At 40.4% G+C, this 16,190-nt stretch overlaps 3 protein-coding genes across 3 annotated transcripts; 2 read left to right on the plus strand and 1 right to left on the minus strand.

Annotated features, from left to right (window-relative positions):
* Positions 1 to 176: 176 nt before the first annotated feature.
* On the plus strand, positions 177 to 2,944 carry LOC111224661 (dnaJ homolog subfamily B member 9-like). Its single transcript, XM_022749234.1, has 3 exons — positions 177 to 238; positions 587 to 828; positions 1,300 to 2,944. Exons 2-3 carry the CDS (start codon positions 612 to 614, stop codon positions 1,797 to 1,799), a joined length of 717 nt encoding a protein of 238 aa, XP_022604955.1. The 5' UTR covers positions 177 to 238; positions 587 to 611; the 3' UTR covers positions 1,800 to 2,944.
* Positions 2,945 to 5,747: 2,803 nt separating this feature from the next.
* LOC111224660 (aldose reductase-like) lies at positions 5,748 to 9,898 on the plus strand. The gene is made up of 10 exons (XM_022749233.1): positions 5,748 to 5,892; positions 6,425 to 6,592; positions 6,775 to 6,891; positions 7,093 to 7,170; positions 7,264 to 7,386; positions 7,476 to 7,582; positions 7,686 to 7,767; positions 8,282 to 8,365; positions 8,587 to 8,669; positions 8,763 to 9,898. The coding sequence occupies exons 1-10, from the start codon at positions 5,827 to 5,829 to the stop codon at positions 8,803 to 8,805; spliced, it is 951 nt and encodes a 316-aa protein (XP_022604954.1). The 5' UTR covers positions 5,748 to 5,826; the 3' UTR covers positions 8,806 to 9,898.
* Positions 9,899 to 10,137: 239 nt separating this feature from the next.
* LOC111224606 (aldose reductase-like) lies at positions 10,138 to 15,798 on the minus strand. The gene is made up of 10 exons (XM_022749157.1): positions 15,646 to 15,798; positions 14,617 to 14,784; positions 14,321 to 14,437; positions 14,055 to 14,132; positions 13,825 to 13,947; positions 12,209 to 12,315; positions 11,815 to 11,896; positions 11,439 to 11,522; positions 11,244 to 11,326; positions 10,138 to 11,143 (listed from the first exon to the last, which is right to left on the minus strand). Exons 1-10 carry the CDS (start codon positions 15,709 to 15,711, stop codon positions 11,101 to 11,103), a joined length of 951 nt encoding a protein of 316 aa, XP_022604878.1. The 5' UTR covers positions 15,712 to 15,798; the 3' UTR covers positions 10,138 to 11,100.
* Positions 15,799 to 16,190: the final 392 nt, after the last annotated feature.

The raw sequence follows: 16,190 nt of genomic DNA on the forward strand, positions 1-16,190 counted from the left end.
ATCTCTTGCTTCGGTTGTAGTCTCTTCGGGCTATGCAACATTCTCCACGTGCGCACTGTTTCCGCCAATCAGAGCGAACTGAGTCACAGAGTTAAGAAATGAACCAATAGCGTTGCGAGTCGTGGTGTTACAGTTTAGGAATGCAGTTCGTCAACAATTGCTAGATTTCGTTTCGCATCAGCTGGAGGTGTCGGCAGCTGATAGAAGTTGTCCCCCGGCTGTGTCACCCTGTCTCCAGGTAAGCTCTCTTCTCCACGACGCATTAACGTTTTTTTTGTCTTGGGTGGTTAATCTAGAACCCACAACAAACAATAGAGTGTCATTAAGAAGGCAGAGCTTATTTATGCTTCTCCCTTATTCCACTAAAACAGTGAGTTGTCATTTTCTTTTTTCTTCTCTCCGTTGAAACTAGCTAGCAAAAAGTACAGTTATTTAACAACGCTATATATGCTTTTTTCTGGCTATTGTTTGAAGAGTTGGTACAAGAATCTTGTAATTTATAACCGTTGAGAAAGTCTTCCTGTATCTCAGGGGTGTGAAAAACGTCGCTAACGGAGCTGTCAAACTGTCCTCTCTCTCTTCACAGTCGCAAAGGTGCCAAAACCAGCAGTATGGCCACAGCACAGTCTGTGTTGCTGCTTGCAGTGCATGTTCTGCTGATCTCAGAGTTCATCTTGGCCAAGAGAGACTACTATGACATGCTGGGGGTGACCAAAGATGCCACTGATCGCCAGATCAAGAAGGCCTTCCATAAGCTGGCCCTGAAGTACCACCCTGACCGAAACAAAGGCCCTGACGCCGAAGCCAAGTTCAGAGAAATAGCAGAGGGTAAGTTAGTCATTGTGTCTTTCTACAATAGAGGACTAACAGTAACAATGTAGACTCAATATTCTTTTTTAGATCAGGTCTCTTGTGTGCCAGAAGGATTTTTAACCAACACATTTTATGATTTTGGTTCCTTCTCTTAAAGACATTCCTAAGAGTAATACTGCTGATAACCTGTTTTGTGTTGTCATGTGATACCATTATAACAACAGCCAAAAGTGAAACTGGATGTATAAGGAACTATTTATAGGCACACTCTCACATAATGGGTCTTTCTTAAAAGAAAATTGCACTGGAAAAGTCAAACATTTAATCTTATGTATGTGAAATGGAAACTTATGTTGTCTACTATTGACAAAAGTAGATAAGAAACATTGCCACGTTGCTTAAAGTAGAAATATTCAGATATGTTTGTGTGGCAGTGTCATAGCAACCGACACAATAAGTAATGAAATGCTTCCTTGTCTCTTGCAGCATATGAGACGTTATCAGACGATAAGAGGAGGCGAGAGTATGACCAGTTTGGCCATGGTCCATCACCAGGGGAGGGCCATAGAGGAGGAGGTGGAGGTGGCAACCATAACTTCAACCAGCACTACCAGTCCTTCAACTTCAACTTTGATGACATCTTCAAAGACTATGACACTTTTGGTCAACAACAACGACACCAACACCACTTTCACTCCCACTCCCACACCCACTCCCATTCCCATTCCCATTCTCAAAGTCAGGCCCATCAAAAGAGACACTTTGACAGCCACTTCCAGGCTCACCAGGAGGCAATGAACAGGCAGAGGAGACAGTTCAGTGGAGGACTCTTTGATGACATGTTTGAGGACTTGGAGAAGATGTTCTCCTTTAACTCGCACGGTTCCAGGACTGAAAGCAGATTCCAGAGCTCGGGAAAGCAACACTGCAGGACAGTGACCCAGCGTAGGGGCAACATGGTGACAACCTTCACTGACTGTTCCTGAGACAAGCAGAAATTGGTTCTCTACGGAGGGCAGCTGCTTAGGACACTGCTAAGCTTTTAAGTGTGGTTTTGGAATTGATCGCTAATTTATCACTTGGTGGAATAGAAAATTGTTTTTGTGTGGCTTTTTGTAATTTTCTGTGTGTAATTCCATCTAGGAACAAATATCCAAGCTGGCCTGATAAACGGCTGCTTCCAAGCAATAACTCACTCACATTATTGCTCATAGCACAGTAGTAAGTCATTCAGATACCTCCCCATTATTTAGCTTTCCAGGTTCATTATGTTTACTTGTGTTCATTTTTTATGATGGTACAATCTACTAACTAGACTCAGGTATGGCCTAAAGCTAACAGATCATTTGAATGAAAAAGGTTATTTTTTCTCTTGTGAGCAGTGAGGCAATAAGATTTCTCAAACATCAGCTGTAACATTGCAAAACATTCATTCTGCAGCTAATTAGGCCATACTATTATTGTGCTCTCAACAACATGAACCTTTTTGCTAATATAAAACCAGGCTATGCTGAGCTTAGCATTGTGTACTGCTAGATTTGTACATTTTGTTTCTTGGTTTTTACTCATTAGCTTAAAAGATTCAATCACAAGTAAAGCTGAAGTAATACAAATTTGGATCGAAAGCACTTGCATCAAATTTTGCTGTGAAAATGGAGCGTCACATCCCGTGATGTGTGCGAGTTGGCCATTATGAACTGTTACCTCGTTTTAATTTCTTTCTACAGAGTTACATCTACCTTCACCCAGTCAGGGTAGGAAAATAACATCAGGCCTATGACAAAGACTGGTAAACTTAGCCACGGAGAATGTTTGTGTGCTCTCTCAGCTGTTTTGTAACCAGTTGTTTTGATGCTTACAAAAGAACCTGGGGTCGTCTGCCAGTGAAGCTGAACGGACTGAGAAGTTACGTTTCCTGAACTGATCATAATGTGCAATATTTAGCACCTTTGCTCTTCATGTTGCCTATATTTCAGAGACAGTGCTATGTTAATGTCATTGTCTGATGTCTGCACTTTGTGTGTGTGTGTGTGTGTGTGTGTGTGTGTGTGTGTGTGTGTGTGTGTCTGCACAGTGAGAGTGCCCTGAATGTTGATTGGTTGCATAATGTTTGAATAATGAATAAAAAGTTACAAGAGCAAATCCATTTGTTTTGTTTTGGAGAATTTGGTGCAATAAGAAATTTAATTTATTGTTCCAGGTCATGTTAATATTATTTTAAATATATGTTTACCTGTTAATTACAATATTGTCAGGAGTAAATAACAGAATGAAATCTAGATTTGGGCCATAATGCAAATTTAGTATCAAACAGGTAGGTAACATGCCTCTAGCACATTAAAATAGGTGTAGGAGTTTTCTAAATTTTCAAACCACAGAATATATTGAATATACTCTATATAAAATAATATAATCAGTCGCTGACAGTGTGAACAGTTCACAGCTTTTTGCAGGACTGAATGAATCCTGCCAAGAAGTAAGAGTTCCTGTTATTTTGTCAGCCCCACATCAATGAGACACAACAATGTTCGTCACTATAGAGCCACGAGATAATCTAGAAAGTTGTTGTTCAAGTTAACATCCAGTAGAGTGCGTACTTTCCTAACAGAGGAGGGCAGGGTTTAGAACAGTATCCGCAACAACTTGGCAAAGGGAAAAGGACATGATGGAGAAGAAACTAACTTGACAAACATAAGAAAAATATTTTTGAAAAAGAACCTAAATGAGTTGGGACATGGCAGTGGGAGTTTGTTCATTATATCTACTTGTAGGAAGCATGGTAAAAAGTTAGTTATTTGAATACTTATCATTTCCTTTGGATTTTTTTTCACATTTAAACCTGATCAAATCAGTTAGAGAATAAATGTCAACTAGTACACATTGTATGGAAGCCAAAAGGGGACTTTATTAGAATAATAATGTAAACGTGAAAATGTAATCCCATGATAGCATTATAATGTTCCACATATAAATGTGTTATGTAAGTAAAAATGAAAATGCAATAATACAATTGCATTAGGACATCAATCTTTTTCAGGCAAATAAACAAAAACAATCAGCTTGTATTACAGTGTATGTGTGGCCCTCTTCAGTAACTGTCATTGTCATCTGTGTCAGTGTTAAAGGGCAAATAAAACCACGCGTACTTGAAGATAATTGCTGTAACGAGGCGTGAAAAATGATAGATATGTATTTTCTTAAAATCATTTCTACACTCAAAACAAGTTAAGACTTGAGTGTAAACTGATAGATTCACTTATAGCGTCTCAACTAGGCAGCTTTCAAATACATTTTAAGAAACAGCACATGACTCAAGAGGATGAAACATTTTTCTTAGAGCAATACATCAGATTAGCTATGAGATGTGACCCCAAATATTCATTAAGCACAGAAACTGTAGCAGCTGGCAATCCTCTGGCTGTAATGAGCAGCTGAAGACCACGTGCGTGTTGTGGTTTAGGCCGGCTAAAGGATGACTAGGTTACTGGTTGATTAGTATCTCTCTGTGTTGTGTCCCTCATGGCAGTGACACTAACACAGTTAAATGTCCAAAGATTAAGATGTGACCCACTGTGGGCCTGCCAAGCTGCAATGCCACACCGTCACTCAACAGACGTGAGGCTCATGCAATCCAGTACAACAATATCACAACTTGCCTTTTTGTTCTTGCAGGATTTTGGCCATTTCAATCAAGGGTAGAGGTGATCCACAGGAGAGCTTTCGTCCAGTTCCATCCAGTGAGGGTGCGAGCACACCTGCATTGAGAGATTGATATAGTGATATGAACATATCAAACAAACATTCAGATTTATTTATGACACTACATGATGCCTGTTTTTTGTATGGCTTTTTCTCTCTATGTGACAATGTGTTGGTGATCTCCTAGTCACCCCCCCAGCCGCCCCCCCCACACACACACACACACAGAGGCCCATTAATGTTTTATACATATGTGCTAATATTGATCGTCACTGTATCTTGTGTTTCATCCAGTGTCTCCTGAGCTGTCACGTCATGCACTGAGTCACTGAGATCTGCAATTAACTTGGACCTCAAATGTTTGACCATTGACCATACACTGTTTACTCTCTAAGGCAGAGATCAGTGACTACAGAAACAGTGAAGTTGTGAAAAAAAAGGGTTTGAAATTCAAACTTTTATTGCTAATGAAGAAAAAAGAAAACGTGGACAATAAACTTCATCTGGATCTAAAGGGCGCAGGCAAAAAAACACAACAAACACATGACATGTGTTCTTGTTTTCTCTTTGGCTCGATTGTCCTTTTGAATTAAGGAGCTAGTTTCATACATTCATCTTTAATACATTTAAATATGTCATTGAACGGGGCTTAACTACTGTCGAACTGTGCAAATTATATGAAAACCACCTGAATGTATTGGAGAGAACAAGGGTGTGTTTTATTGCAAATGTATTCAGTTTTTCATTTGTAAGATGAGGAATGTTTCTTCTTTCAGAAATTATACAATAACTTTAGCAACAAAGATGCAATTTGTAAAATACAAAACAAACCTGAAATAAAAAACATAGATGTAATGATGTATTGTGTCTGTTTTATGTAATTCACAAGACACAGAACAAAAAAAGTCCCTCCTTTTGCACACAAGACAGAAGCCCCAAACAACTGATTAAACCTTGTTTCCGACTGGTCAGACTCCTGCTGAGAATATGAAAGCAGTTATTTTCCAATTCGTAGAAACTCTTGCACGGATTTCATGCTGTACAAATAAATATAATCACACCAACTGTGCTGACCCCCCGTGGTGCCTCTTGTCTTAAAATCTCACTAACTAAAATCTCTCTATGATCTGAACACATGTTCTTCAAAGAAGGCATGACTAATCAAACCCAGAAGGACGTTCTTTCTGCCCATTAACCCCTCCTCTTTTAAACAACAGGCTGCCTCCTCTCTCAGTGTAGTGCAGTAAGAGTCTGCTTGCACGAACGGCTGCTTGGATTGACCCTGCAAGACTGAGAACTGCAAAGATCTTCAACATGATACCTGCAGTTACACTTAACAGTGGAGCAAAGATGCCTATTGTGGGTCTGGGAACATGGAGGGTAAGGCTGACCATGTTATACGTTTAAGCAGCTCTGTGGCAGAAGGGTTGACCCTGCCTCTCACCAAATGTGCCAGAAAATCCAGCTGGATGGACTTTGTATTTTAGCTTTAGCTCTGTATCAACTGCACTGTGTGTTGAATCAACTGCCTTGCTGCCTGAATCCACCGTACTTGCAGAGTAGGTTCAACAGTTCAGAGATGCCTGTTTTGAAGTATTGCAACTGCAGCACAATGACGTGCTTAATTTCACTGACTGACATCAACATTATCTCCTCTCTCCAGGAGAATGGATATTTACGTTTCCGCCCACAGGCCTGAAAAGATTAGTGTAGGAGCAGTTATACTGGTTGCACTGCCAATGACAACATGGCCTCTATATCCATGTCTCACTATTGACTATTTAATAAATAGAATTTTTCACTGATATGAAGCCGCAGCAACACACAACAGACACCCATCACTACCACTGTGTCTTATCTATTTCTTAACTCATCAGCAATTTCCTTTCTTTGTATCATCCCACCACTACAGGCAGATCCAGGAAAGGTCACTGAGGCTGTGAAAGAGGCTATAAGCGTTGGTTACAGACACATCGATGGTGCTTATGTGTACCAGAATGAACAAGAGGTTGGAGCTGGCGTTCGTGCCATGATTGATCAAGGAGTGGTCAAGAGGGAGGATCTATTCATCGTCAGTAAGGTACGGTGCAGCCGAAGTCAATGCACCCATAGGGGCTTTTCAAACACTAGAAATAACCTACATGTATGTGTGTAATGTATGTAAGCTTGTGGTTTGGTTGTTCCAGGTTAAAATGTATTATTTAATCCACTAACACTACAACATCACCACCATCACACCCACATCAACTCTGTTTTTAACAGCTGTGGTGCACCTTCCACCTTCCATCTCTGGTGAGGGGAGCATGTGAGAAGACTCTCAGTGACCTGAAACTGGACTACCTGGACCTCTACCTCATGCACTTCCCTATGGGAACCAAGGTTTGGATGCCACTGTCCTGTGCTGGCCATAGAGGAGAGCAAACTCACTCACCTTTGGCCTATTTTATCTGTCTGAGAGAATGAGGCAACAGTTACATGTTGTAACCTCTCTGAATTCAGACTGACGTGTTTCCCCATTTAACATTTCCATCCAACTTCATGTTCTGACTTCAACATTTTTTACATTTTTTTTAACTTCAGCCAGGTGATGACATTTTTCCTGTAGATGAGAACGGCCAGGTCATTTCTGACGGCAGCAACTTCTTGGACACTTGGGAGGTAATTTAAGTGACATTGTGCTAAATTTTAAACTGACAATCCTTGTGATCTAACAAAGCTATCACTAATACCAGTGTATAATGTGTTTGAAAGGCCATGGAACAGCTGGTGGATGCTGGGTTGGTCAAGGCCATCGGCATCTCCAACTTCAACAAAGATCAGATTGACGCCGTACTCAACAAGCCGGGCCTCAAGTACAAGCCCGCCACCAACCAGGTGCGAAGCAAGATTTCCAACATGCATCGTTGTATACCTACTGTAAAATAGCACAAGAAGAAAATAAAAGCATCTGCACGTTTCCCCAGATTGAGTGCCACCCGTACCTGACCCAGGAGAAGCTCATCAACTACTGCCACTTAAAGGGCATCTCAGTGACGGCCTACAGCCCTCTGGGCTCCCCTGACAGACCCTGGTGAGAGGAAATGTCACATATTACACACAGTGCTCACAGAAAAGTGTTGGCACCATTATATTTCAACTGTCACTCATTTATTTCCGTACCTATTTAAAAAAAGGGCTTCATCTGATGAACCCTCTCTGCTGGAGGAACCTAAGATCAAGGCCATCGCTGAAAAGTACAAGAAGACTCCAGCACAAGTAAAAAAAAAAACAAAAAAACATCTTTGTCATGTCTTTTCAAGCAGGTTAATTTACTTCACTTTAACATTGTATTTCATTCTCATAACTACAAAGCATAATATGTCATATGTGAGCACATAGTATATGCACTTTTAAGTATACTTGTATTGGTTTGTTGTAGATTACATACCGGACAGCAGCAGCACGAGTGCACAGCAAAAACAAGTGAACAAACAGATGTTGCATTGTAGTGATATCTGTTTCGGCCAGTGGGTGCACACAGGAAACATCCGATATGGACATAATGGCTTTGTGTGAAATTATGGACTGCTTATATAACAGAAGTCCGCAAGGAGAAAGTCAGTACCGTCACGTGGTGGATGAAAGGGTTTGTTATAAAACTCTGAACATGGGAAATTAAACAGTACAGTATTGTACTTGTGTTTGATGATCCACCAAAAATGTGGTCACGCAACCATGTTCAGGAGGATGGCTGAATAACAGTTAAATAAGGTTTTGGTTTTCTTAACAGGTTCTCATCAGGTTCCACATCCAGAGGAATGTGATTGTCATTGCAAAGTCAATAACACCCCATCGCATCAAGGAAAATTTCCAGGTATATCGATCTCAATCTCAGAAGCAGGATCGGTGTATTCATACTGGATAATTCAGATCTAGTGGTTTTTAGCTTTTTGAAATTCTGATTATGCGCTTTATGCTTCCATTTCAACATTCGTTATTTTTTTGTGTGTGGGCGATACTTGTCGGGCTCCATCCATGTGGAACACAAGGCAGCTTCTGTGGCTGTGAGTCGCTTAGCTGTTCTTTCTCTTTCAGTTGTTTGACTTTGAGTTGAGTGAAGAAGACATGAAGACCTTGCTGAGCTTGAACAAGAATTGGAGAGGATTCACACTGCATTGGTGAGTAGACGGGAAGACGGTTGCGAAAAGAGAGAAATAGATTACATTGTCATTATGAGTTAACCATCGTAACCTTTCTTCTTTTCCTTCAAGGGCCTCAAAACACAAAGACTTCCCCCTGAACACTGAATACTAACTCTTCAGATGACAAACTTTCTCAGTTTCTGCTTTGCAGCCACTTGTTTTCATCAAATTCCACATGTTGTGTTATTAAAACAATTACCCGACTAATGTGCTTATCAAGACAGAGGCAGAGGCGTGACTTCTAATTATTAAACGTTTGCTGGAGGTTGAGTATCTCCTGTTTTATTCAAATATAATTGAGATGACATAGAATAAATGGGAGTGAAAGTGATCACTACAAAATGCTAAGGAACTACTTCAGCGGGCTGCTTGTTGTGACAAAGTAAGTTTACAAAGAAGGTCACGGGATGTTCTGCGCACAGACGTTGGGCGGGTTATTACACACTATTTCAAATCAGTTCTGCAAGTTTTTATTACACTATGCTAAATAGGCAGGAGAAATATTTTTTAGGATGCGGACCTGTCACGTAATCTACATCCATGTAGACATGAGACTATAGAAGGCAAAGAGTTGACAGACAAATGATAAATTAGAGCCCAGAAAAACTGGGTAAAAAGACAGTTAGAAAACTTATATATACTATACTTATACTTATATGTAAAGATGGCAGTCGCAATTACAATGTTATTATGGTATAACCCATTGTAGTGGAAAGCTAACTCACTGTAACAAAAAGCACCAGCAGTACAGATACAGTAAATAATACTGGTATTCAACCTAATTTCAGACCACGTTTATGTTTGTAGCCCCTTTTTAATTATGTAATTATAGTGTTTAACCCCTCTACTTATACATGTATTTCTTTTTGTTTTTAATTCCTTGTGTAATACACTGACTTTCTGTATGAAATTTGCTATAAAATAAACCTGTCTGTAATGTGAATCCATTGTCTTTATGACATTAGCTTGAATGTCAGATCTTTCTGCTGACTCGCACACAAGTTTGTTTTAGCTTTGTCTTTGAGGGCAAACTCAATTTCCTGCTCGACAGGAGGGTAATAAAGATTCACTGCTGTTTACAAGTCATGCTTGTCAGAAACATGGACAGTCTCATCTAGATGACTGTTAGATAAGGTTCATATGTTCAGTACAGGACGCTTTTGGCACGTAATTTTAAACATTAACTAGAAGGCTAATACAGGCTAATTTTAATGTCCCTTAAAAAATGGAGCATTTAATGAAGGACCAAAAAATAAAACTGAACTGAATGATTTAATTGTGGCTATTTGTGTGCGTGTGTGTGTGTGTGTATATACCTGTGTGTCATGTAGATTACACCACTGAAGGCTCCAGCAGCTCATTCACTCAGCCCCCTCAGTCCCACTGTTAGCTTTTCTGACCTCTAGTGGAAGTGAGAGGAACCGTCACCACTCAGCTCTGCAGAAAACAAGCGCCGCCTCCTTTTTATTTCCTCTCACAGGCCTTTATTGTAACACTTTACAAAAGCAGCTGATACGGGAAGTGCAAGTGATTATTTTGTAACGCAATCAACACACATGATCACAATGTGCCACATATGACTCACAGATAATAGTGGAAAACAGTCTGTCATCCTAGCTGAGGAAACATGTTCTGTGATTACACAGAGACAACAGTGTGAATTTTGAATCAATTTATATCCTAAGGCACTATTCCCTGTGATGAAACTAAAAAAAACTGCCATGACAGAAAATAGGGGGAAATTAGGAGGAAATATTTAGATAAATGAGAAGTGTTTTGATATATGATATATCATTGGATGTATCACCAATGTGCTACAAAAATATATTTTGAAATGAGAATTTACTGTAGGTGGTTAATTCCTCTTACATGTAACGCAAAACTAACTGAGGCCGATACCTTTGTAATTTATTCCTTCGGTTCTGAGACCTGACTCGGAACTGTTACTAGTGTTGAAAATATTAAATATTATATCTGGATATGGCACGAATAGCTATTCAGTAACTTTAAACGCCACAAATTAAAACAGTAGAACTTACTCTGCATTAAGACACAAAGCAATTCAATTCTTGTTTCCAAGCAAACTATGTAAGTGACAGAACAGAAACTGACCATGTAAGGAAAAGACATTAACAGTCAATTGTATTTGTGCAAAGCTCAAAATCCAGAATGGAGCCATTGAGCCTCTCGAGTGTAAATACATCTTTGGAGTGTGTGTGTAAAAACTGTATGGAGACAAGACTAGTAACAAAGGAAGTTGTGTTTTTGTTTCCTGAGAACTGTAACATGACAACAAAAATCTTCTGCAAGCAAACTGCTCTAAACAGCAGGAAGCAATCAGTCTAGAAGGCAGAGAAGCAAACCCCAGCTCCCACTTTAAACCTGTGGAGAATCAGCACGTTCCTTTTCAGAATTCAGCATTGAAGGGATAGTCCTTGTGCTTCGTGCTCCTATAAAGAGAGAGAGAGAACACATGGTTGCCTGAAACACATCATCTTTTGAGCAGTGTAACAAAACACACAAAAAGTGCACAATGATATACTGTCTTACCACTGCATGGGACAGACTCTCCAGTTCCTGTTGAATCCTAATACAGTTTTCATTTCCTCGTCAGAAAGTTCAAAGTCAAACACCTGCAATGATTTAAAAAAAACAGTTTTCATGCACGAGCCAAAAAGGGAAAGTAAGTAAAGCAGGCTGAGGGATAATCCCAGAAAATATCTCAACAATTTGACGGCTAATTACTTGGAAATTCTCCTGAATGCGCTGAGGCGTGATGGACTTGGGGATCGCGATCACGTTCCTCTGGATGTGGAAGCGGATCAGGACCTGGCAGGGGAGGAGGAGGAGGAGGAGGAAGGGTATAAACATGTGAACGTGATCAGAGGTCACAATTTGAAGTGTAATAACAGCTGGGACCATGCGAATGGTATTTAAATCAACCACACTTTTCTCCCTGGCATCCCTGTTAATGCCTACTACTATGGCTGAGAGTAAAAGTCTGATTATTTACGCATGTCCTACTTTAAGACAAAAGCAAAGCAAGGATTGCTTTGCTTTAAAACTTTGTTCAGTCCAGTTTCATTTTTAAATATGTTCAAGCTTAGTGTGAGTGCTGTACCTGAGCAGCTGTCTTCTTGTACTTTTCTGCAATAGCCTTAATGTTGGGATCCTGTAGAAGTGATGGGTCTTCCGGTTTAGCCCTGCGATTCAAAAACATAATTTACAGGACTCAAACATTGCATTCTTCTGCAAAAGTAGACAAACTAATGGAAACACTTTAGAAAAGCGCTCTGAATAAAACACTGCCACAAAAGGTGGGCAGTTATGAAACATGTACTAAAATGTCAAAAACATGTCACAATGTGCCACACAGAGATAAAGAGGAACAACAGTCACAAGTCGAAACTGACCAAAGCAATGACCACTGACCACTGACCACTTCGTAGCAAAGCGATGATGTAGAAAATATTGTTTGTTATTTTGTGACAAATCTGATAGTCGTGCTTACGGACCAGGGTCTGTCAGGGGAGCCCAGGGGGCTGTAGGCTGTCACTGAGATGCCCTGAGAGTGGCAGTAGTTGATCAGCTTCTCCTGGGTCAGGTACGGGTGGCACTCCACCTAGTTGGACAAGCACACAGATCTTGGGAAGCACCGCGGAGACCATGGAGTGATCACAAATATTAAGCGGGATACATGCAAACATGGGCAAAGATGATTTTGCTTTGTACAATTCAAGGCACAGTGGTGCTTTAACTGAGTGTAACCGTCAGGCTATTGATATGTTTCTATATCTAAACTCACTGTTCAGTGTCTTGTTCAAAGCCTGTCTATTTTTTCACTTTATACTTTATTGTTGTAATACCAAAATTCAATTTTTCAATTCTCACTAATCTATTACTTCCTGCGTAGTGCAAAAACCGGATTTGGAAAATATAGTGTCAGATTATCCACAGAGGGCTCATAAATGAAGCACAAGAGGACATTTGTATTGTTGCTATACTTATTTGGCATCATTTTCAGGGACAAATTCACTGATGTTCAGCTCTTTTGTTCCATATTTGGTGTGTACAGTGACAAAGGGCTGTAATCTAATATACAACACAACCAGACAAAACAAGACATTAATGGTGAATGATGGTTCTGAGAAACAGCAAAAATATAAAGTCTCCTCAGCTAATTGTTCCACCCTGAGGGGAAGCTGCTGTGGCCCATTACAATTAAACAGGACATTTATTTCTTAGACCTGATATCAGGGGACAGATAATGCCATTATGGCCTCTTGCCCTTTAAGAACAGAGCTCTTGTAATGGGTCTGTTTTCTTGCTTCTCAGTAGCCAAGACTCAGACATATTACACATCCAAAACGGCTGCAATTGTACACAGTCTGTACAGTGGCCAGTAATGGAGGGACGTTTAAAGGCGAGCCTCCAAGGTGTGTACCGAGTAAGAAGGGGTGTGCGAGATGAAGCCCCACTTTGTGGCTAGTGTTGTTTTGTGGAAAACCGCTTGAGCTATGACAAACCAGGCTTCGCGTTGCACGGGGCATGACACCAGTTTTAGGATAAAAGCATCTTAAACACTTGGCACATCATTTGGGGGATGTCGGTGGTAGTTTGATTCACACGTTGCAAGTGTACCACAGTCTGTACTAGAGTTTTTTGCGGAGTATTTATTATTTTTATTCCTAGGAATAGTAGTAGTAGTAAGAAGAGGAACCATCTCAAGCCTGTTCTGTTTTCTAATAAAAAGAACATCCCCCTCCACACACATTTCATCCCGTCATTCTTCTTTGTTAACAGTCCTGATATTTAATTTAATGAGTAATGAGTCAGTGACACAATGAACACAGCGGTAATAGAAGAATTAACAGAGCTATATTGTTCTTTATATTAAAGGGCTTGTGAATGATTTGGCAGCTACACCTTCAGCCATGGATGTCACTAGTGAATGTTGTTGAATGAAACTTCGAGTAATCAGTCTCTTGACGAACCAGTGGAACATAAGCTTCATTTGGTCGTCACTAGTTACTAGTTGAAATAGTGTTATCTCTTTGTTCTACTAATGTGTAGGAGGCAAGAATGTCACTGCGAGGTGACATTACTCGGGTAAACAAGTCCTTTAACATACCTGGTTGTTGGCAGGCTTGTATTTGAGGCCTGGCTTGTTGAGAATAGCTTCAATCTGCGCCTTGTTGAAGTTGGACACACCGATAGCTTTGACCAAACCAGCGTCCATCAGCTCTTCCATCCCCTGAGGACATTGACCATAAAAAAAAAAAAAACATGGTTTCCCTTGGCTGAGTTTAGTTTGTTTTACCAGAATGAACCTTCCATCTGATAGGTGAGTGTTTAACTCACCTCCCACGTCTCCAAGAAGTGAGTATTATCACTGATCGTCTCTCCTGCACTGTCCAAAGGAAAGTCCTCACCACCAGCCTGTGACATGACAAAAGAATATAATAGCCTGAGGCTGTTGCAATCAACTTCATACTTCATCAAAAATATGAGGGCAGATAGCATAGTACAAGGGCATTTAACATAGCAAGTGCCCACACTGAGACACACCACCATCACACACACACAACACAGACACTCTGGCTGAGAAGAGGCCATAGTTTGCTTACCTGGAAACCCATGGGCCAGTGCACTAGATAGAGGTCTACGTAGTCCAGTTTAAGATCACTGAGAGTCTTTTCACAGGCTTTCCTCACCTGGGACTTGTCATGGAAAGTGCACCACAGCTATGAGATGAAAGGACAGAGTCAATGGTAAGCAAGCGAGCACGTTCAGGAATCCACTATCAAAAACAGTTTGTAAATAGTACAGATCTATAGACAGGCAGCATCAGTTTCAATGGCTTTTTTTGTGTGTGTGTGGGAGAAATAACAATAATAACATGTACATGAAGTAAACAACTCACCTTGCTCACTATGAAAAGATCTTCTCTCTTCACCACGCCGTCCTTGATCATGGCCTGAACGCCTTCTCCCACCTCCGTCTCGTTGTGGTAGATGTACGCTCCATCGATGTGCCTGTAACCTGCAGAGATGGCTGCTTTCACTGCTTCTGTGACCTTACCAGGGGCAGACTAAGGAGACAGGACCGGTTACTCATACACTGTGTAACTGCTATTGATTAGCACTGGTTACATTTATACACCTTGTAACATACTCCGTGTCCTCTGGAGAAACTGTAGCACAATAACATCACAATAAATACTTATTTATTTGTACTCTTGTGATGTCAATATACAGATTATGAATGGTTAAACATTATATATGGTTTTACTACTACAAATTGTAACTGTCTTTTGTCTGAAAGGCAATTTAAGTTTGACTTCAGTTCCTTGGACAATAAATTTGAAGATGGCTGTAATGTTTGTTAGGTTTGTTAGGTTACACTTTAACATTGTCCCTGGGTGATGTGTCCTCTGCACTTGAGCCATTTTAACTATTCAAGAGCAAAGGATATATGCAATGTAGCACCTGAGGACGGCTGATAAAAGCAAAGCAAGCACATAAGGATTAGGTTACAATTCACAATTGGTGCCTGAAACAAACAGCAGCCTAAAGTATCTGTGACTTTAGTGGATTACAGTGAATGAAATCCGTCTACAATGAAGTGCACATAGTCTACCCGCCGTAACTTGACTGCACATGACAGTCATGTTTCTGGAAAGTCCATTACACAAAATCCTACAGGGTGGTGCTACATGGCCACGGTGACCAAAACGTCAACCAGCAGTCATGTGTCAAACACAATGCAATTACATGCGAATCTATGCTGGAAAATATCAGCAGTTGTTTCAAAGAAAGCTAGTTGTCACGACGCATGTATGTTGCTGTCTGTAGCCATACTTTCTGTTGGCACGTCAAGCTAACTAGCTTATTGAGCAAGTTAACTGTTAAATGATGCTAGGTAGGACAGCAGAGTGAAAACAAAAACGCACCTTCCATGTCCCAAGTCCCACAATGGGGATTTGTGCCCCGGTGTTCAGTTTCACTGTTGTTGCCATTTCATCAAAGGACGAGCGGAGCCTGAGAGCGGTCCGTACAGCCGAGTAGAGACAACAGATACCGAGCTCAGCACAGGCAGAGCGCTGGCATCGTCGATCGATTAATAATGTCTTATTTATTTTATTTAGGTGAATTGAGGCCAGAGACAAGCAAGAGTCACGCACTGCCGACAGTCCAGGTTTAATCTACTGACAGGCTGTCCAAGATGTAAATAGCTGGTTTAATCAATAATTACGCATCATATTTTATTTGTTAACTATATGTTTTGTGTAAAATGTTAATGAACAAATTTGCCACTACTTATATCTATAAGAAAAAAGCAGAAAAGGGAAAAATGCAGTATTGTCCTCTAAAATGTGATGTACAAAGTAAAATGAAATACAAGTAACACATGCATAGAACTTAAATGCAACACTTGGGTAAATGTACTTTGTTACTTTCTACTACTGGTATTAAGAAGACTGCTGATTACCATGGA

The sequence above is a fragment of the Seriola dumerili genome, unplaced genomic scaffold (assembly GCF_002260705.1).
Source record: "Seriola dumerili isolate Sdu_G_001 unplaced genomic scaffold, Sdu_1.0 BDQW01000138.1, whole genome shotgun sequence".
NCBI classification, from domain to species: domain Eukaryota; kingdom Metazoa; phylum Chordata; class Actinopteri; order Carangiformes; family Carangidae; genus Seriola; species Seriola dumerili.